We start from the raw sequence: 21571 nt of genomic DNA, 5'->3' as shown, positions 1-21571 counted from the left end.
ATCCTTACGTGCCCCCACACATACATCTCAAACATTTAACTAATCTTAATTTCCCAAACCAGCTCCCCTTCCTAATATCTTTTTGTTAGCGCCACCACCACCCTAGTTCATTTCTTTTTTCCTTTTCTTTCCACATACAATTACGTCTCAGTTCTGCTAATTTGCCTACCAAATGTTTCTCTTTTCTTTTCCACTTCCACTACCATACCTTATGTCAGGCCTTTATTATTTTTCACCTGGGCCTCAGCAATGGCCTCTTAATTTTGATTCTTTTTTTTTTTTTTTTTTTGAGGCAAGGCAACCCTTGGTTGACCTCACAGACTGCAAGGATCTTGTCAGCTTACAAGCTCTTATTTTTTGATTTTTTGATTTTTTACGCCTACAGCACCTGGTCTTTCTAGGTGGTCGCCCATCTAAGTACTAAACAGGCCCAACCCTGCTTAGCTTCCGAGATCAGATGGGATCAGGCTTGTTCAGGGTAGCATGGCCATAGACTTAATTTTGACTCTTAATTCTAACTTCTCCCTGCTCCATTGTATCCTTCCAGTTAATCCTTCTATTAGCTTCTATCCTGCTACTGCTAAAAAGCCTTCATTCCCCACTGTTTAGAGAATAAATTTTAAAATTTTCCAGTTCACTTTCAAAACCTTCCATGTCCTGTCCAAGCTTTACTTCCCATTTCATCTCCTAATACTCTCTTCCATAAAATCTATACTTCACCCTACTTCAGCTATTCCCTGTTCCAGTATGTCCACAGCTCCACCTCTGCTCCATTTTTGCTCATTCTTTTTTCTTTGCAAAAAGCCTAACTCTTACCCCAATGCCATCTTAATCTGTCGAAATTCTACACGTCATATAACATCCAGTTCATTTGCCCCTCCTTCATGAAGCATTCATCTTGACAAAAGAATGGGATCTGTCTTGTCTATAGAATCCTCTCAGATGGTTTGTTTTGCTTTGTTCTACAGATGTTTATATATTTATGCTCTCTCCCTTATTAGATAATAAGTTCTCCAAGGACAGAAACAATATCTTAACCAGCTTGCTCTTTCTGCATGCTTAGCATATTATCTTATAGGAGACAGAACTAAAATATGTGTCGAATTAATGAAGTCTCACAAAACAGCTGATGTAATTACAGACATTCAGTTCAAGATGCCCAAGAACATCTGATTCCAAAATAGGACTGTGTTGAAAAAACAATTTTTGCATTTAGAATCTTCAGAAAGCTCTGAAGTTGCACTCTGCCAAAAATCTCACTACATGCAGTGTTCCTGACAATATTAGATACCTTAACATCTTCGGCTATTTCTATTTCTTAAAGAGCTTCTTTTCTTTTTCCTTCTCTTCCTCTCCTCTTCCTCCTCGCCAATTCTTCAGAGGATACCTTTACTTCACCTCATTACTTTTAATATATGGTTGTGATGTCATGTTCTTTCCCTTGAAGACAGCAACTATACTATCTATCCTTCCTCGAAAGACTTCGAGATGTCATTTAAGAACAAGTTTAGACCACAGGATGCACATCTTATTGATTAATTATGACATAGTTTAATATTACTTCTCCCTGTACAGCAGCTGATCATTTGTTAATACTGCAGAAACACTTCATTCATTCATCCATGCAGTTTTATCTGCTTAAAATCTCACACTGCTATGTACTTTGTTATTGACAATCATACTTTAAAATACTTTCAAAAGTTTAGACAAATTTTTTAACTTCCAGTTATGATTTTCTCTATAATGAAGCCAGGGGAATTTTCTACCTTTGGTCTGGGCAACATTTGGTTACCTGAGGGGATGATTGTTGTATCTTTTGTGATGACACTGACATTACAGTAGAAATAAAAATTAAAGTTCATTTATCCCAATGAACTTTTTTCTAATACCATTATATTAGATTGACCATTCTAATAGCATTTGGAAATATCTATTGCTTTTACCAACATTTGTAAGTCACATGGAGTTACGTGTTCAAAAGAACATGAGGTGCAGAAATGTTTCCATATGTTAGAAAATGGCTCTATCATTTTAAAAAGACAGGGGAAAATGTGGTTTATTTTGCAAATAAACACTATGCTAGAGAAGGTGCCCTTAGGAAAATGAGCTACCTTCAGGGTTAACTGTAAACGACTTTGCAGCCACATGAGATCACCTCACAAAACAACAGAAAAAAGTCAATTATGATTAACGTAAGTTTTAAAAACATGCTACTATGGTTAAAATATAATTTAATATACTAAATTCAGATAAACTTGAACTCTTCGTCCACTGATAAAAAGGTCCACTCTTTTGTGACTCTTGCGATCAAATGATCAGGATGGGGCAGGTTCCAACTTACCAATTTCAAAACTTTTAACCATTCTTACCCCTTTCTGTCCATGCCTTTTCAACCAAGAGAACAATAAAGGCTAGAGGTAGCTACCTTCTTTGGTTAGTAAATAATTTAATTTTCAAATTCTATTCTTTTGAAAATTCTCAGAAAAATTTTACTTGACAACAGCATACTACCTTAGAAGAAAAAGACCAAAAGCGCTTTGATGACCAAATGATATTGTTATTACAAGCCTCTCCCAACTCCAAACCAAATGAGTGGCAGTATATCAATGGATACCAAACTACAGACTACCAAATTACATATGCTGTAAGCAAATTTGCCACCAAAACAAAAATACTATAACACTATATATTGAGTAGCATTTATCACCAGACCTCAATTCCTATTGTAAGAGATCTGTACTATTTCCCAGAAGACATCCAGAGTTCACTATTTCTAGATAATAAGAAGATAACATTTCTATGACCTAAGAAGTTCAAACTGTCCCCTAATCTGAACTCAACCGTGGGTAATTCTAGAACCAACTAAGCCCGATGAGAGTCCATTTTTCCAAAGGGTCACATCTATAATGTTCCCATAGACAATAACAAATTATTCTGGGCCTATGTACCTCTAGACTCAAGTATGCAATAGGAATACTAACTGTATCTGTCCAACTTAGTACTTAATCTAAATACAGCTCCAAAAAAACAGATAGCTTTTCCTTAACAGATGGAACAACTATCTAACTTAGTCACAGTGGCCATACTTCCCTACAATCTGTATTTATTTCTGAAAAATATCATATTTCCTGTAGTTATAAATGTTTTGCTAGGCATGTAAATTTCTCTAAAAAGAGAGTAAAGCAAAGAGTGTTTCTTAAATATCTTATTGAAGATACTGCTTTTTAGGCAGATTATTCCATTATCACATATACACCAGTACATGACGTAATTTAAGTGTTAAACATTAGTGATTGCCTGATATGTACATGAATGAAGACAAAGTTTTTTGTTTTTTTAAGACTACATTTCTACAAAAAAAAAAATGTCTTAAGGCTGAATATTCTTAAGTTGGATTAACTCTTGTCTCCCAAGTAATTTGTTTCAAACAAAACAGTCTCATTCCAAAAAATATCTATATTTTAATCAATAATTCTAAAAAAGCCACATTACTCATATGACTCTCTCATAAACTCTGAATATGGAAACTATTTTGGAAACTAAATAAAAACCAAGAAGACAGCATAGGCAGATAAAGACACATATTTAATGGAATGCCAACCATGGGCCAAACACTAAAATGGGGCTAACGATAAAAAGTAAATAAAATACGGTCCCTACCCTCAGCTTACAATAAATTTGATGACATTACCGTATTTTTCTCATGTCAAAAGAGCTATCCATATCTCTATCAACCCATGAAGGAAAGCTAAACATGCCTTGCAGAAAACTCTCCTAACCCCTGGAATAATCTGCTCTTCTAAACAAGAGGCTAATCAACTTGATCTTCTCATTCCTCTGTCTTTGGGTGATTTTACTATTTAGGCTTTATGCTGTATATTTAGTCATGGGGATTAATATATGTTACTGATGATGATGATGATGATAATGTCAGCAATAATGAATACATGAAGCATTTATTACATTCCAGATACCGCACCAAACACTACATTTATTATTTAATCTAATCCTTCCATACTCTATTTGGTAGGTACTATTATTATGTGTGACCGGGTAGTATTAAAATATCACTGTTTAATCCAAAAAAAATTAGATCAAAATAAGGGGCTTAAATACGCTAAATTAAAAAACTTATTTTACTTCTTGATTTTTCTATGTAGATCCACAGGTAAAAGATTTACCACAAATATATAACTGTACGTTTAAGTTATAACTACCTGCTCTTCAGCAGAGTATATATGCAAAGGTTAGGACAAGACAGGTGATAGGCAAGAGAGCAGCGTATATGTCCAAAAAAAGTACAAAATCAATTTGTATTATCAAATGACCTATACTGAAGACTTTTGTCTGATCTAAAGGAGCTCTTTTAACTAGTTATGAAATTTAATATTTAGGAATTAATTTCTTTAGTCAGGTATTCCACTGAGAAGATAGAACAACTTTTTCCCTTTCCTACTCCTTTCTATTTCATTTTCTTAAAATAACTATTCATCTGACTAAAAAGCTGAATTAGAAAGAAGTCGTATTTTCAAATTCCCCAAAAGGTATCCCTCAATTCAAATGAGGATGCCCTACTGAGAGCTAAGAGTTACAAAACTCCATTGTTAAACACATACCTCCAAATTCCAAAATCACTCAGAATCTCAAAACTGCAGTCCCTAAAAGGAACGAAAGCAGCCCTCCTTCCCCAAGATGCCTATTTGGGAAAGAAAATCTCTCTGTTTTCATGATCCTGAATTAGATTGAATCTAGCAGACCCTTTTGGATAAAGTTCTAATTACAACAATTCTTTACTGTTAAGGGTCATAGAACATTTTGAGAATCTTGTGAAGGCTATGAACTTTATTCACAGAGTAATGTTCCTAAGTATATACACATAAAATTTTACACAATTTCAGGGGTTCTATGGACTTATTGAAGCCCAGTCATTGACCTCAATTTGAAACTCTTAGTCTATGTTTCCTCAGCAACTACGTACCTTTCTATATCACAAGATCATATATGAAAACAATAGTGAAATTTTCTGAAGAAAAGTTAAAGAAAAATGTTAAACGTTCCAAGATAAAAGGGGTCCTTAGCTATTTGCGATATCACCGAAAGGTTTCACCAAATGGCACTTGGTAATTTCATCCAGAAATTACCAAGCTCTTACTGTACACAAACTACATTGGACTGACTCCCACTACTGAGTGACACTGTCTTGCTTTAGATATTTTAATACCGTTTACCAATGGAAATTTTGACACTCTAGTATACACATATTTTCCTTACTCTTCCTGATTGTTATCTGGAAGACAATTTAGCTCATGTTGTTTTTTATTGTTTATTTTATCACTTAATTGTCAAGAGTTGGAGAAAGGAGGTCTTGCTTTTCCCTTGACTACAATGAGTAAATAAATATTTTAATATAATAATACACTTAAGATAGGTGTGATTCTTTCTCTTTGGCTAAGTGCTCCCTGGTCTATCCAACAATCGCAGTGATTCTGAAATACATCTTTGCATCTCCACAATCCTATAAATTTCAAAGAGACACTATCAAGTATCTAGTAATCTACAAGGGCCCAGGTCAGTTTTGGTCACTATTCTATCCCCAGTGCTTAGCATGCCTGGCACACAGGAGGTGCTCCAAAAAATACAACTTTAATACATTAATGTAATTCTTGAAGCACCTACTAGTTCAACCAATAAGTATGTGAGCTTGGCAAGTTACTAAACATCTCTGAGACAGTTTATTTATCTTTTTTTAAAAAAGGGAATAATAATCCTCACAGAGTTATTGCTAAGATTAAGGAAGACCAAGTACATAAAGCACATTATAGTAATAATTACCCTTTAATGCAGGCCTATATTTTAAGGCCTATTAGAATGAATATAGGTGAATTGCTAAATATGACATTTTTGTAAAATAAATAATAATAAAGGGAGGAAAAAACTAGAAGCAGAAATACTAAATACGGAGACAAAGAAGGGGAAATATCTCATAAATAAGGCAATGTTTTGAAAGAAAATAACTTTCTTATATATTTGTAGCTGAAAAAACAACTAATACTTTCCAAGTGACAAACCTGGCCCAAACATAGCAACTGGGAGATTTATTTTTACTAAAATTATTATCCAGTTCTGTCAGAAAAATCCTTATATCTGAGGCACGTACTCTGAGATGAAATTGTCTTAGTGGTGAAAAAAAAAAAGCCCGTTCAAATATGCTTTAGTTTTCTTTTCCCACTCTTGTACTGTTTCTTCAAAAACTAAGTCTAAAGCGCCATCTACTGTGTCTGTTAGGATCATATTCACTCTTGTTGGTTTTATCACAGAATGCTGTAGAAATGCAAAATGTAGCAAATTCAGAATCTGTTACTTTAAATCCTATCCCAAAGCACTTAAAGAGGGTATGATTTTTCCCCATTATATTTTTATTCAATATAGTTAGATGTAAATGCGCGCACACACACACACACACATACACACTCATATCTGAGCATTTTTCCTGCTTTCTTTTCACTTTCTTCTTAAGTAGGCCTGAACTCATAAAAAGCATTACAACAGAGACCAGATGTTTATTTTTATACATTAGAGAGACAAGCAATAGTAACAGCAATTTTTTACTGAGGGCTTACTATATGCCAAATACTGCTTTAAGTGCTTTTCACTCAATATCTCATGTAATCTTCACAAAAACCCTTTGAGACAGGTGCCATTAGTATTAGCTCCATTTCACAGATAAGGAAATTGAGACACAGAGGAATTATTAAATATTTTGCCCAAGGTAACACAGTAAGTGACCAAACTATGGTTGAACCCAGATATTCTGGCTCCAGAACCCATTTGTTAACCATAATATGAAGCCTTCTATTATTACAGGTGGGTTCAGAATAACTATTAATCATACTTTCTATCATCAGAACTACATAAAACAACCATACATCATGTTATATTTCAATACATTCTAACATCATTCTATCTTTAGGCTTTCTGTGTACAGCTATATTTAGAAGGACTATTTTTATGCAGAGAAGAACTTATTAAAAATACCTGGGCCTTGCTCTGGAGATTCTGATTTGATGTTTAAACTGGAGTTTGAAAACTTTGATTTTAACAAGTTCCCCCACCCACCAACCCACCCCACTCAATGAATGACACAGCCAATCTGGGACCCTCATTTAGAACAATGGAGCTTTATGACTTATTTTATTCTTGGGGTTTTCATGTGCTCTTAGATTAGAAACCTTTTAAGAGTTTAAATAGAGAGAACTATGACTATGAAGGCAAAACGTTGTCATAAATTTAAATATGTGGGAGATTTTTGTGTTTATAGTGACTTTCAAAATAGGGAAGCACAAAATTGGTAAATGGAAATTTTTAATTTTGTTTTAATAATCTCAGAAGAATAAAGGGAAAATAAAGTAAGTCTACGTAGCTGCTTCTGTACACAAACTCTTTTCTTTCCCTCTAGATAATTTATTCTCTGAACTAGTGGTTTTCAAAAATTACTCCAAGGATTCTCACTGAGGGGGGAAAAGAAAAAGCAAGAATTTAGCACCGTTCCCATCCCAGCCTCACTTAATCAAAACAAAGTTTCCATAGATAATGTTTGAAAACCATTAACTTACTCCACTGAGATTGACGCAATTGACTGCTGCTTGTTTCACATTGATATACCACCATGCAAATAAAACTAAGCATCTTGAGGTAAGGGGCTGTGACTCGTTCTTTTGAAGTAAATAGATGGCTGGATGGATGGATATAGATGGCCAGCCCACAGCTCCTGTGACAGTGGCTATCTTATTTATTAATCCGCAGGGTCTTTTTCATAACAGATATAGGCTCTAGCAAGAAAATATCAATGCATTAAAGGAATCTCCAGTCACTACACAACCTCCTGCTTCCTCCCTAAGAGAATACTCGGGGACACAGAACTGAACAATTTAAAAAAAAAAGAAGAAGGTCACTTATAAACATAGTATGTCTATAATGTAATGAAACTAGTGTTTTAATAAGCCTCTATAACTTACATATCTAAATGAGTGATGTTTGTAAAATAATTCAACCAAGAACTTATTCTTAAGGAAATCCTACCATTAATGACAATATGGATGAAACTGGAGGACATTATGCTAAGTGAAATGAACCAAAGATATATACTGCATGATCTCACTTATATGTGGAATCTAAAGTGTCAAACTCATAGAAGCAGAGAATAGAGAGTAATCTAAAAAAAATGAAGACCTGCCACCACAGAAAATAATCAAAAGAATATACTAGGTGCTATTGCTACAAAAACAGGAACATGCATAAAATGAGTATATAATCTTCCATGACCATTTCAAGGGAAACAGCATTTATTTGGTTGTAATACTGCTGGCATTAAAAAAGAAACTCAGATCCCATATTTTTCAATCGCTATATTTTATAATTACAACTACTGCCATAGTAGTTTTCATTTTCTACATATCAAAATGTTCTTTATCTGAAGTCTTCTTTTCACAAGAGGAACCAAAGCTATGTCCTTTACAGGGCTTCCACAGTCTTTCTCTTAGACTTGGCAGGCTTTGTAAATTCAAGATATTGACATTATTCCTGCTGCTTCACATAAGCCTCCACTTCGAGTTCAGTATGTCTGCTATCACATTACCCAATTCTTCTACTATTCCAAATACTCTGAAGAAGCTTCCCAGAAATCCCTATTTGGATCAGCAAAAACAATTTGGTGTCATCAGCAGATTTCACCATTTCCTTCTGGAGTCCTTAAAACATTACAAGCAAGCTCCCAGTATCAACCTTTGGAGTTCCTATTATCGACCTCTCTCCAGCTTAAGTCAACTCATTCTCTGCTACGTTGTGATTCCCATCATAGGACCAAGAAGTGTTTATTCGCTAAAATCTTAAAATTTGATGAATTTTTTTTAAACTATAAGTTGCAAAATACATTACAAAAGGAAAAGGGAAAATATTCCTGAAGGAAAGGCCAAAAACCAGCACAGAGAAACAACTCCTACTTGAGTAGTCTTATCCAAGCACTGGCACCATCTTACAGTCAACTGATTCTGAAAACTCGACAGAATTTTGACCTTTGCCCTCCAATATTTACTTCTTTTATAATTGTATGAGGAAACTTATTGAGTACATTTGAAAATTCTATATGAATTATAACCGGCAGGTCCAACTACTTTATTAGCTTTTTCCCCCTTTATTATATTTGAAGGGAAAAAAGCAAACAATCCTTTCTCAGAAAGTAAAAAAGCAAACAACTTTCTCCTCAGACTGGTCCATCATCTGAACAAGAGAAATCACTCTTTCTTTTATTCAAGTGCAAATCTGTTTGAAGCTTTCATTCTGTTTTCCCAGCCTGCTCTCTGCAGCTGCATAAAAGATGAGATGTGGGAATGAAAGAAAACGAGATTGGGGCCAAAAACCAATACGGTCCATATGCAAACTCATTCAAAGAGCAGCAAGGCTTCTGTACGCCCTTCCCACTTTTTCCAATTTAGCAGAAACTTAGCCCAAAGGAGGTACTATCCTATACAACAGTTATTAGAACCCCCAACCCCACCCATCCAGACACAGCGCCTGAGGTGTTCTCAGGGTCAACCTTTAGCTCTAAGAGAGGTGGAAGGAGGCAGGATCAACGAAGTGACCTCACAGGTCTCTCTTAAGATGCTTGCAGAGCAAGAGAGTGGCAGAGGCACAGCAGCAGTACACAGAATTACCTATTTTACCCTATGCAAAATCAAGGCAAAATCTTCCCCCAACAAAACAAGTCTGCTGTAGATTTCAGAAAGTCTGGCAGCCTATTAGCCTACATGTGAGAGTATCAGGTAACCTTATAATCCCAGCAATCTAAGCAGACCAACAGTGAACCACATAACTGAAAAAAAGTTCACTATCAAAATCAAACTCTGCTGGGATTAGAAGGATATTCTCAAGAGTTTTTACTCGGATGCCATTATAACTCCGTGTTATTTTTAATACTGTTCTTTGGATTTTGCCCCACACAGAATTCCCAAGTCACAGGAGGACTATGAACAATGTCCAGATGTATAAAATGCAAAAATACTTCCCTCCTACTTGTGGATTCCAAGATAAACACCACAAGAAGCACGTGTGACTAAACTCAGAGCTCAGTCCAAATTAAATACTGCATCATGTGCACAGTGTAGGGCTTAAAAAACAAAACTGCACAGATATTCTGCACGGTTCGTAAGCCAGACTTGGGCAAGCACATGACCGTGTTATAAGAAGGAAACATGAATTAGAGAATAAGGGTAAAGGGTGAGAAAAGTCTCAGTCATGACCTTTCCCAGAAAATCGGTGCTATTTTCAGAACACTTGTATAATATGGGATATAGATGAAAGAGGAAATAGTATTTTTCTTTTTTTTCCCTACTGATGGCCTTCAATTCTAAAACTGCCCAACAAATAGGAAAACCCTACAAAGATTTCAAAATCTCTAGCTAAGCCATGCACAAACATTAAACACACACACACACACACACACACACACACACACACACACACACACACACGTAATGAATACTTAAATGTCTGGCTGGCCAGCCCAGACAGAAACCTTTTGACCTATAAACTGAGTTCTAGACAGAGTACATGGAACCTTAAGAGGCAGGGAAACAGGACATTCAGGTTATGTGAAAAGACTTCAACATTATTTTTATTGTATTTCAAAAAATTAAAGTAAAAAATAGAGAGATGGATAAATAGATAGTAGACAGAGAAATGGTTTGGCTAAGTGAATGAGTTCTTCTTCTGCAACTTACCCTAAGTGAATAAAAGCTTTTAATAAATTAAGGTTGGAAAATGTTTACTGAAATACTTGATTTTTTAAAATTATACAATATTTGATAGATCTAAAAGAATATATACATACACACACACATATATATATATGTAGGTGATGCAACATGATAAAATATATATCTGTGAACCCATCACTCAATTTATTAATTAGAATATTCTCCATCCCAATGAAGTTAGTTACACATGGGCCCCTCCTGAATCCTACCTTCCTGCCCTGCCCCTTGATGCCCATCGCTATTCTGAATTGTGCATTTATTTTATTCTTGCCTTTTATAAAGAACAGTTTTCATCGTAGCTATTGGAATATTCAAATGTATTTAGTAATCCCCCTTTGTGTATGCTTTCGCATTGGGAAGAAAAAGGTCCTTACCCCAATGTATGAAAAATATCTGCTTGTATGTCTATCTTCCCCCAAATGTAAGTATCCCAAGATCAGGAATTATGTCTTATTTGCTCTATCTTCCCAGTACCTAGCAGAGTGATAGGCACAGGAAATATGTCAAATAATTATTATTCAACTAATTTTTCAAATTGGAGCTCAACTGCCCTAAATGTTTCACACTCAGAGCTGGCCAACAACAGCAATTATTACTCGTTTGATCATTACCTTTCTTCGATGACAGATCTTTCCCTTGGCTCCAGGCCCAAGTTTATCGATTATCTCCCTAGCCTTCAAACCAAAATAAGTCACTGTATCACCTCATCACACATAGATAAAATCATAAGTGGCAGTAAAATTGTCAAATGAGACTATTTCCTCAAGACTCATAGGGTGCCGACCCCTTAGTCTGGGAGAGCACAGTATCACATGAAAGTTTAATTTAATAGTATTTGAGCAATACTTAACCGCAGATGCCAGTAAGACATGGAAGAGTCAATTGTTTTCTAACCAAGGATAGCATCATCTACAAAGCAAACTATACACAAACTGACTGAGAAGTCCCTGCTATTTGACAGCAAAAAGTTTCACAACCACTCTAAAATATCTTTACATTATGTACTGAACACAAGTCTCTTGGGGGCTATGTTCTAAAGGATAAGCCTACACCCTCAATTATGTCACTATTATGTAATATGCTCATGATTACAAATTTGTCCATCAGCCTGAAAAGGAAAAACTGATAGTTAATCCTGTTACAGATTCAAAATTATATTGTTCTACCTTCCCCCAAAAGTATTAGGGTTAGGTAACCTCTGACTCATCTCTTCATTCTGATCAAAGCACAAGATTAAGACTAAGAGTAAGAAAATCCAAAATGTCTTTCCTGGTGTGGAGAGGAGTCAAGATAGAATGCCTCTCAAGAACTTAAGCCACTCATAAGACATCAATCTAAAGAATCTTTCTTAAGAGACAAATGTGTTGTTATTCCAAAAGGTTTAATAGTTACACTTTAGGAAGCAAAGTTTAGGGAACTGTTCCCATAAATAAGTGTTATTTATAGTCTGGAATAAGTTTTTATATTGTAAAAAATGGAAATGAAAAGAAATTTAAAAGCATACAGCACATGTCAAGCTACTTTAGAAAACCCACATCTTTTCACAGTACAGCTCAGAAGTCTTGATCAAGACTTCTCAATTTTGGTAGGCCATTCCTGGGGAAAATCTTGAGAAGGTGAACATCTTTCTCCAAAGGTTTTTAGTACTCTATTTCAAACTCTTAATGCAAAAAAGAAGCAAAAGTCACTCCTCCGTTACTATAATTTGCCAGACGTGTGTATTTCTTAATTTATTTCAGTCGACTTAAAAAATCTCTCTACTTACCACTGAAGATCAAGCCGAAGATGTAGTAAAGGGACTAAGAATGCTCTCGAATAAACTACTTACAGAGACTGGCCAAAAAGATGGGCAAGCGATCACAACCATTTCATTGTCTCACTTTGTGGTCATCAAAGCAGTCCACCTGCTCAATTACTAGTAAGCAAACATCTCCACTCAGACCGTGACAAAGACACACTCCATTTTCTCCACCTACCTCCCCTCCACAAAGGGTTGCTCTCACTATACCTACAGTCAAAGAAAGACAACAGCTTATAGCCCTGTGATGTTGATCAATTGTGAGGGCATTTCTCTAATGACAAAAGTAGAACTACTGTCATTCCTGATGGAACAAGTTAGTCTCTGTTTTTGTTTTATTTTTAGCTAGATCTCTAAGAGTATATCTTGCCTGAGCCACAAAAGAAGGAAACAGCTATTCTTTTCTCACAATCCCAACCCCTAGTATTTCTCTACTACTTTGTAACTAGGATAACATAAAGGATGAAGAAGATATGTTATATGCTAGAGGACATTGTTTTACTATTAATAGTTTAGCTCTTTTTTGGCTTCCTATAATTACATTCCCTATTGATTTAGAGAACAGTTTTGAGTATCAGTAAAAGACAATCGTCCGCACTGTTTATCCCCTTCATGGCAACCTACCTAATACAACCAAGCACACTCACCACAATAAATCTAAACCACTTTATATCGTTATGTTGTAAATACTGCATTTGTATGTATATACTTGTGCTTTAAAGAAGCAAGAAAGTGAAGACAGAATGGGAGAAAATATTTGAAAATCGAATATTTGATAAAAGACATATACAGAATATATACAATGAGCTTTCACAACTCAATGATAAAAAGACAATGTAATTTAAAATGTGCAAAGAATTTCAATAGACCTTTCTCTAAAGAAGATATACAAATGGTCAATGAGCTCCTGAAAAGATTCTCATCATCATTAGTCATTAGGGAAATACAAATCAAAACCGCAGTGAGATACCACTTCATACTCACTGGTGTGGAGAGGAGTCACTACTGGGATGACTATAATTAAAACAAACAAAAGCAAGTATTGACAAGGACATGGAGAAACCGGAACCCTCATTCATTGCTGATGGGATTGTAAAATGGTGACGCCACTTTGGAAAACAGTCTGGCAGCTCCTCAAAACATTAAGTACAGAGTTAGCACGTGACCCAGCAATTCTACTCCTAGGAATATAACCAAGAGAAATGAAAACATGTGCACACAAAAACTTGTACATGGATGCTCATAGCTGCATTATTTATAATAGCCAAAAGGTGGAAACAAACCAATGTCCATCAGGTGATGAATGGATAAACAAAATGAGGTGTATCCCTGCAATGGCATATTATTTGGCAATAAAAAGAAATGAAGTACCAATAACATGCTACAATATGGGTAAACTTTGAAAACGTTATGCTAAGTGAAATAAGCCAGTCATAAAGACCACATGTTGTTTGATTACATCTTTATAACATTTACAGCATAGTCAAATCCATAGAGACAGAAAATAGCAGTTGCCAGGGGCTGGAGGGCGATAGGAACGCAGAGGGACTGTTATTAGGTATGAAGATTTTTGGGTAGGTGATGAAAATGTTTTGGAATTAGATATTGGTGACAGTCACACAAGTCTGTGAATACACTAAAAAACAAAACACTGAATTATATACTTTAAAAGAGTAAATTGTATGGTATATGAATTATATCTCAATAAAGCTATTTAATAAACATATCTTATTTGAAGGCTTTTTATATGTTCTTTATATAACAGTAAATATTTTGAGAGCTATAATGATACATCTATTTTCTAGTATGTATTCTTGAATATAAAATCTCTGGCATTCAATAAATGTTGATCTACTGATGCTAACCTCTGATATAGTAGAATTCACTTGCATTGAAATCCCTCTCTTCCCATCTTTTATTCCTCTACTCAATCCTGACTTAGTTCGAATGCTCATCTTTGTAAGACGAAGTAGGCCCTAGAGACTGAAGTTGTAAATAATAGGTGCCATCAATCCCTGTTGTTTTAGAAATAAGAAAACTACAGCTAGTCTATTTATCCAGGGCGAAACAACAGAATTTACATTAAAATTTAAGAGTTATACTTACAGAATTGGCATTATAAAACCATCTTATCTTATGACTGCTTTATCTTCTAGTTATCTTTGAAAGTGCACTATATCTTACACTTCAAGGCAATTTTCTACACACTCTGATGTGTCAAAGGAAGGCCTTCGGTATATCCAAAAATTAACTCTCTCAGAAAGGATTCTTATACAAACCTATCTCATACCAAGTTCACTATAACTAATAAGATTTATTCATTCTTTCAACCAAAATTTATTGAACACTCACACCTCTCGAACACTGGGATTACATAAATACATTAAATTAGATACAGACTCTACTATGAAAGAATTCATTATTATGGAGAAACATAAAAGGCCTTATAAATAATGGCAGTGGTGTGCTGTAGCTGATGAGGGAGTATGGCACTGTCAGGAAAGTCTTCAAAGTCAGAAGCCTGAATTCTACAAAGAGCCAGGAAAGCTACAGACCCTAATCAGGAGAGGGCTTACTGAGGCCCCCATGGGATCCTACCACCCATTCAACACATTTAAAGACCTCCCTCCACCCTCACTAATAAGAGAGCCAAGTAATGAATCACATGCTCTGGATTCCTGCATAACTAGCCCTTGAGGAGTTCATTTTTAAATGCTAATAAGAATATATTTTTTTAATTCCAGAAAAGGTTTTTTTCTGATAGAAGAATGAAATAGAGAACATAAAACAAACAAAATTAAAATTTTAAAGTATTCTTTTCCATATTATTTAATATATTCTACAAAGAAGGGGGTCAAGATTTCAAGTTCAAATATTTCAAGCTCCCTTTACTTATAAACTCTCAGAGGGTAGGGAGAACATCTTGCTCACCATGGTATCCTCAGCCAGATTCCCTGACTCTCATTAAATACATGTCAAATGAATGAATAACCAAAAAATGAACCAGCAACAAGTGGTCATAGGGACCACTCTCCTGAGGTAATTATTGACTGCATTTTACTACTTCTTTCACAATATACCTCTTTCCTTTCTCCTTTTCTCTTTTCTTTCCCTCCTACTTATTTTCTCTCTTTTTATCTTTATCTCTTCCTTTATTCCTTTCTCTCTTATTTTAAGCCTATGTTTTAGGACTGCCACCAGCTGCTCTCACTGGCCATTGTTTTGCTAGGTTGATCTTAGTGGTAGCAATAGAGTGCTCGCATTTTCTAATTATAAAGCGCCACCTAGTGGTCTAAGCTCCCTTTATCCAGAGGTACCAAATAAAACTGGAAAACATGAAAGTTAACTAAGAAACAGCAATCTGTCATTCCAGATTGGTCTTCTGGCAGCATCACATACACTAAAACCCATGTCCTTTCATATCCATAACCAAGGTATCCAAAATTGCTGATGCTGACACTCAAAAAAGATTCAGTCATACATATATTTGTTTCTTACCCTAAAGTGAACAAATTGTTACTTCAATTCTGGCAGAACTAGCAAAGGTACAATTCCATTGAAATATCTTATTTAAATTACACTTTAAGGCACTATGAAATACAAATCTGATTATATTTTCCTCTACTTGCAACGTTTACTGAACTTACCTGATAACCTAACAAGACATTGAGTGACATTTTCTCCTATTGTCCCAGAATCAGTGATGAAGGTCCACAACTGAGAGCAAGAAGCAGTAAATGCCAACATCTGAGGGAAAACACCGAAAATTATGTCTAGATATTCCCCCCAAGTTTTGCTAAGAAGTAACAAAACTGGCTGGTGCATTCAACCAACCCTCCCAAAGGACAGAACTAAAGCAAGGCAAGGGAGAACCTGGAAGTCTGGCCTCATGAAGGTAGCATCATTAAGTGAGCACTTCAAGAGAGTTGGTCATATGGATTGAAGGTGAAGATGTCTGCAAGAAGGAGAGACTGGCAACTTGGTCCCAAGTTGGCTGCTTGATGAGCTGCAGAACCTGTAAGGACCTGAACATAGAGATATATGTAGCTAACTGGAGATTTCTGGTTAGAGTAGTCCATGTCCACAGCCCAAATCCCAAAGAAGTACCGTTTATTGCTTACCGTTTATAGTACCGTTTATTGCTTAAGAGTAAGTTTATTGCTTACCTGGTAAGAAGAGGACTGGGGCCCTTGGAGAGCACATAAGAGGGCCTTATCAGTTCCAGTGCTCCCAAGTGCAAAAACATGAAATAAAAGAAGGATAAGGAATAGGGGTACCCAGGAGTACACCCACCCTATGAAGAATGGATCAGTGGGGAAAGCCATGGCTACCCTTTTCTCTGGAAGTCCTCACTGACAGAAGGGGTCTTGGCGAAGTTGGACATTGCCTTGAAGAAAAACTCATCTACACTAAGACCATCATATTGGTGGAAGCCACCAATATCTGGCAGAACCAGAAGATTCAGAACATTGCCCTCCACTAACCACTCTGAAGACCTCTAATTCCCCTACTCCCATACTCTGTTACCAATATAGAGAATCTGGATCTCGAAAAGGGAGAAGGGACACAGTATTTCTGAGCTAGACCATAAGCGGCCTGAGTCACAGCTTTAGCCTGCACTGGGAGGATATGCTTCCCAAAAATTTATGCTGGCCTGGACTGTTTTAATAACAAAACATTTATACATACACATACATGTACACGCACGCGCGCACACACACACACACACACACACACACGATAAGTTGCTTGAAATCTCAAGCAGACTAGAAAAATTTTGAAACAAGACTTGCTTATATCCTAATGAATTGGATTTGCTCAATAAATTGATTACCATAAAAACTACTGAGGCACTTGTTAAAAACAGACTCTCAGTCCTCCTCTGAGGATTCTGATTTTCTCAGCCTGGGGTGAAGTTTAGGAATTTGGTATTTGTTTTAACTTTCTAACTGATTCTTATAATCACACGAATGTGAGAAACACAGTTTAGCAGGAACTCATTAAACTGCGTATAGCATGCCTGCCCTATGAGATGGCTCTCACATTTCCCTAGTCCTTTCTCTGACTCTGTGCTATGAACAAAAAGAATGTTTGCCATTTCCACAAACAGTATTACAGCTCCATGCTTGTCTTCTGAATACATACTCTCCTTAAGATGACCTTCTCTCTTTATTCATTTGGTAAATATCTATAGCACTTTTAACCTTCTATTTTATTACAGTTACTTGTTTATGTGTCAAATTTCTTCTTTTAAACTAAGAATTATTAGAGGGCAGGAATGATTGTCCTGACTTGTCCTGTTCGCCCAGGACTAAACAAAGAGCCTGATGTGTGGCTGACATATCATTGTTTGTTGAGTGGATTAGCTAATGTTTTAAGACTCCTGGATGACCATATATTACAAGGACTTATTAACTACAATAAAATCTTACTCAGTATTAATAATAATCTTCATTTAGATTAGCTTTGTCTCCCCTTGCAGTTAATATACTCACACTATTTATCTGTATATATATTAACTGACCAAATAATAAATTAGATCAGGCATAAACATAATTCCATTTTTATGCAAGAGAAATACTGAGGTGACATAAGATGGCTACATTTTATATTACAGACAAAGTATACAAAAGAAAAATGCAAGGTTTAAGACCAAATAGTTTTATAATTAGGCAGAATTCTTTAAGAAGTAATGTTTGAATTTGGTTTCAATCTCCAATTATATAACTTTATAGTGAAGAATTCCATAAGAAAAAACAATCCATTATTTTATTGGGAGAACATTACTTTATTGGCATAAGTCAGCAGGGTATAAGTCATCTTGGGAGGGTAAAATAAATTATTATACAGGAAATGTAGTTGCTTTCTGTACCTAAAATTAACAACTGAAAGTTTTTCCCCTTGCACTACTGCACAATCATTTTAAAAACAAGGTGTTCTTATAAACATGAGTGTCATACGTACAAAAAAACAAACAGATAAATGCTAATTCTTTCAACTAAAAATGAACAATCGTTTTCCCCTGCCCATCCTCTGAAAAAGAAAAAAAAAAAAAGTTTTATTTTCTAGTGTGGCAGGGACTACACTTCAGCTAAGCCAAGTTAGCCCTAAGCTGTTGATTTGCCAGTTCAGCTACAAATGCTCAAATAGCTAAATACTAAGCCTCCATTCCAACTATGGGTGGTCTAGGGGCAGAGCACTAAACTTTACAAATCTTGACAGATACTGTAATTGCCTGTTTACTTGTGTGTATCCCCTACTGCAGCGTAAGCTCCTTTAGGTTAGTTTATTCCTCGGCTCTCTGAAAAAACTATGAAACTCTCAGAATGGTCAAACACATCATGTCTCAGTTCAATTTGCTTCTTGGAGACCTCTTTCCTGGATCTTACCTCCTCCTGATTCAATCTGTACTGATCATCTCTAGACCTCCTATCAGCTGTCAACCTGGACATCCTTTCACCACCATCTTAGGAATTTCCTTTAGCTCTCTCCAGCATTATGCCCCCTGTTTTTCTGGATTTCATGTCTTCTTTTTTCTTTCATGTCTCTTTCATGTCTTACCTCTCTTTCTGATCACTCAGTAGCTTCCAAAGGAAGGACATATAAGAGATAAGTTTTTTAAGAACTTGCATGTTGGAAAATATCTTTATTCTATCCTTATAATTGATTATTTGACTGGACATAGAAATCTATGCTTGTAATAATTTTCCCTCGGAACTTTGAAGGCATTGCTCCATTGTCTACTAGCTTCCAGTGTTACTTTCAAAAAGTCTAGCACTCTGCTAATTCTGTTCTTTTCTTTGTGACTTATTTTTACTCTTTGACGCTATGAAATGTCCTGGTAATATGTCTTTTTTTATTCTATTCACAGTGGTTAGCATTTTCAATTTAGAAACTCATTTCCTTCAGTTCTGAAAATTTTTCTTATAGTTTCGTTAATAATTTCTTCTCTTCCATTTTCTTTGGTCTGTTTCTCTGAAAGTCCTATTAGAAAAGACTCAGACCTCCTACATGGATTCTCTAATATTTTTATTATTTCTCTAATATTTTTGCAACTTTTTGACTTTTATTTTCTGGAAGATTTTCTCAATATTTCAATATATTCTTTTTTAAAGCTCTCCTATTATATTTTGAGCTCTTTTCCTCTGAATATCTCTTTTGCAACCTGTTATTCTTCCTTCATACAGCAGTATGTTCTCTGGTCTCACAGAGATAATTGCCAGGTACTACACTAAGTGATTTACCTTCACCATATTTAATCATCAAAACCAACCTATAGTGTAGCGGTTAGCATGTCTGCTTTATACGCAGAGGTCCTGGGTCACGCCCCAGTGGATTCATGGTCCATGGTCTACGGCCATGCCACCCTGAACAAGCCCAATGTCTGATCTCGGAAGATAAGCAGGGTCAGGCCTGGTTAGTACTAGGATGGAAGACCACCTAGAAAGACCAGGTGCTGTAGGCATAAGTAATAATTTAAATTAAAAAAAAAAAACCTATAAGTAGGTGTTATTATTCCTATGTAGATGCCTAATAGACATCTCAAACTCAGTACTAAACAGGACCGAACCCCTGATCTTCCCCAAAAAACTTGTTCTACCCCCAGTCTTTCTCCTGTCGGTTAATAACAATTCCATCCATTCTCAAGCTAAAAGCCTAGGCTCCTCTTTTTGTTTCTCACAACATATCCAAACCATCAGAAGATCCCGGTGGCTGAACCTCCCACATGTATACAGAATTCAACCACTCCTCACCATCTTCGGTGCTACGACTTTGATGAAGTCACCATCATCTCTCACCTAGGTTACTATGAAAGCCTAACAATTCTCTCCTCTTATGTCTGTAACCCCTTACAGTCTATCCTCAAGACTGTAACCAGAGTGAGCCTTTGAAAACATTATTCAGGTCTTTGTTCAAATTTCACCTTCTCAATAATGCCAACCCCAACTACCCTAATTCTACACCAGCTCTCCTCCCTACTCCATATCTCCCTGACCCTGCTCTATTTTTGCTTTTCTTACAGCGATTTCTATCTTTAACATACAATTTCCATTTATTGCTTTCCCCCCTAAATGCAAGTTGCACAAAGAAAGAGTCTTCATTGTTTTCTTCACTGATGTATCCCCAGCACCTAGAAGAGTAACTAATATTAAATATTTGTGGAACAAATGAATGAATATTATTTTATATATGAGAGAAGTGAGATTAACTTGTCTAAGGACCCACATCCAAAACATAAAAAACCTGGTGAGAACCTATGTTGGCCTGGGGCCAAGTCCACGTGCTTAAATTAGACTGCCATTTATCCATATCTGTGATCAAAATGAGGTGAATAACCCACAGACTTCTAACATTTTTTTTTGGAGGGGCACGGTTTCTTATATTTCTAATACAGAAAAAAAAGAAAACACATTCCTTTGTATAAATTCAGAAGGAAAGTGTTTATGCCAATCTGAGAGGCTACAGAATGTGATGGCATTTAACTCAACACAAAAGCCAGCCAATTAAGCAAAACTGGAAATTTCTTTGAGCCCTTCAACTACCAAGACAGGAACAAGGTGGTCAGAGAAACTTCTAAGTAAGAATATCTGACCCCATTAGGATGTGTACTGTTTCCTCCCACTCTTACGTAGCAAGGCATGCCTTTGAGGTACGTGATATATGACTTTATCCATGATTTTCCAATCTTTCTTCCAAAGATTTACTTTAAACACATGCTATTTTGTATTTAACAGGACTATTGAAAACTTTTTGGCTAGTCCCTCTATTTCTATTCAAATGTTTAAATTACATATTCTCCTTAAATAAGAGCTAGGGAGAAAAAGGCTTCAGGCTCCAAAAGGAAATATTACTTTCTTTTGTATTGGCAAGCTTAGAAAGTAAGGATAGAGACTTTTTATTTGTTGTAACTTTAGACAATACTAACAAAGAGAATCAAACTCCTGTGGTACTAGTATGTAAT

At 35.8% G+C, this 21571-nt stretch overlaps 1 protein-coding gene and 2 pseudogenes across 18 annotated transcripts in view; 1 reads left to right on the top strand and 2 right to left on the bottom strand.

Annotated features, from left to right (window-relative positions):
* The window catches only part of RAD51B (RAD51 paralog B), a 482184-nt gene that overhangs the window by 407764 nt on the left and 52849 nt on the right, over positions 1-21571 (bottom strand). The window contains exons 9-10 of one of the 18 annotated variants that reach the window (XM_039875336.1): positions 16483-16634; positions 14972-16356 (exon numbers count right to left, since the gene is read on the bottom strand). The exons of 16 other annotated variants lie outside the window; for them this stretch is intronic. In XM_039875336.1, the coding sequence (XP_039731270.1) occupies positions 16527-16634 (108 nt within the window). In that variant the 3' untranslated portion in view covers positions 14972-16356; positions 16483-16526. Of the gene's footprint in view, positions 1-14971; positions 16635-21571 lie in introns of those variants that run through there. One more of the 18 variants, XM_039875335.1, reaches the window with a different exon arrangement.
* LOC120612844 (uncharacterized) lies at positions 377-495 on the bottom strand (annotated as a pseudogene).
* LOC120612846 (uncharacterized) lies at positions 19959-20074 on the top strand (annotated as a pseudogene).

Source organism: Pteropus medius, unplaced genomic scaffold (genome assembly GCF_902729225.1).
Source record: "Pteropus medius unplaced genomic scaffold, Ma_sr-lr_union100, whole genome shotgun sequence".
NCBI classification, from domain to species: Eukaryota; Metazoa; Chordata; class Mammalia; order Chiroptera; family Pteropodidae; genus Pteropus; species Pteropus medius.
This window is presented reverse-complemented; position numbering and strand designations above follow the sequence as displayed.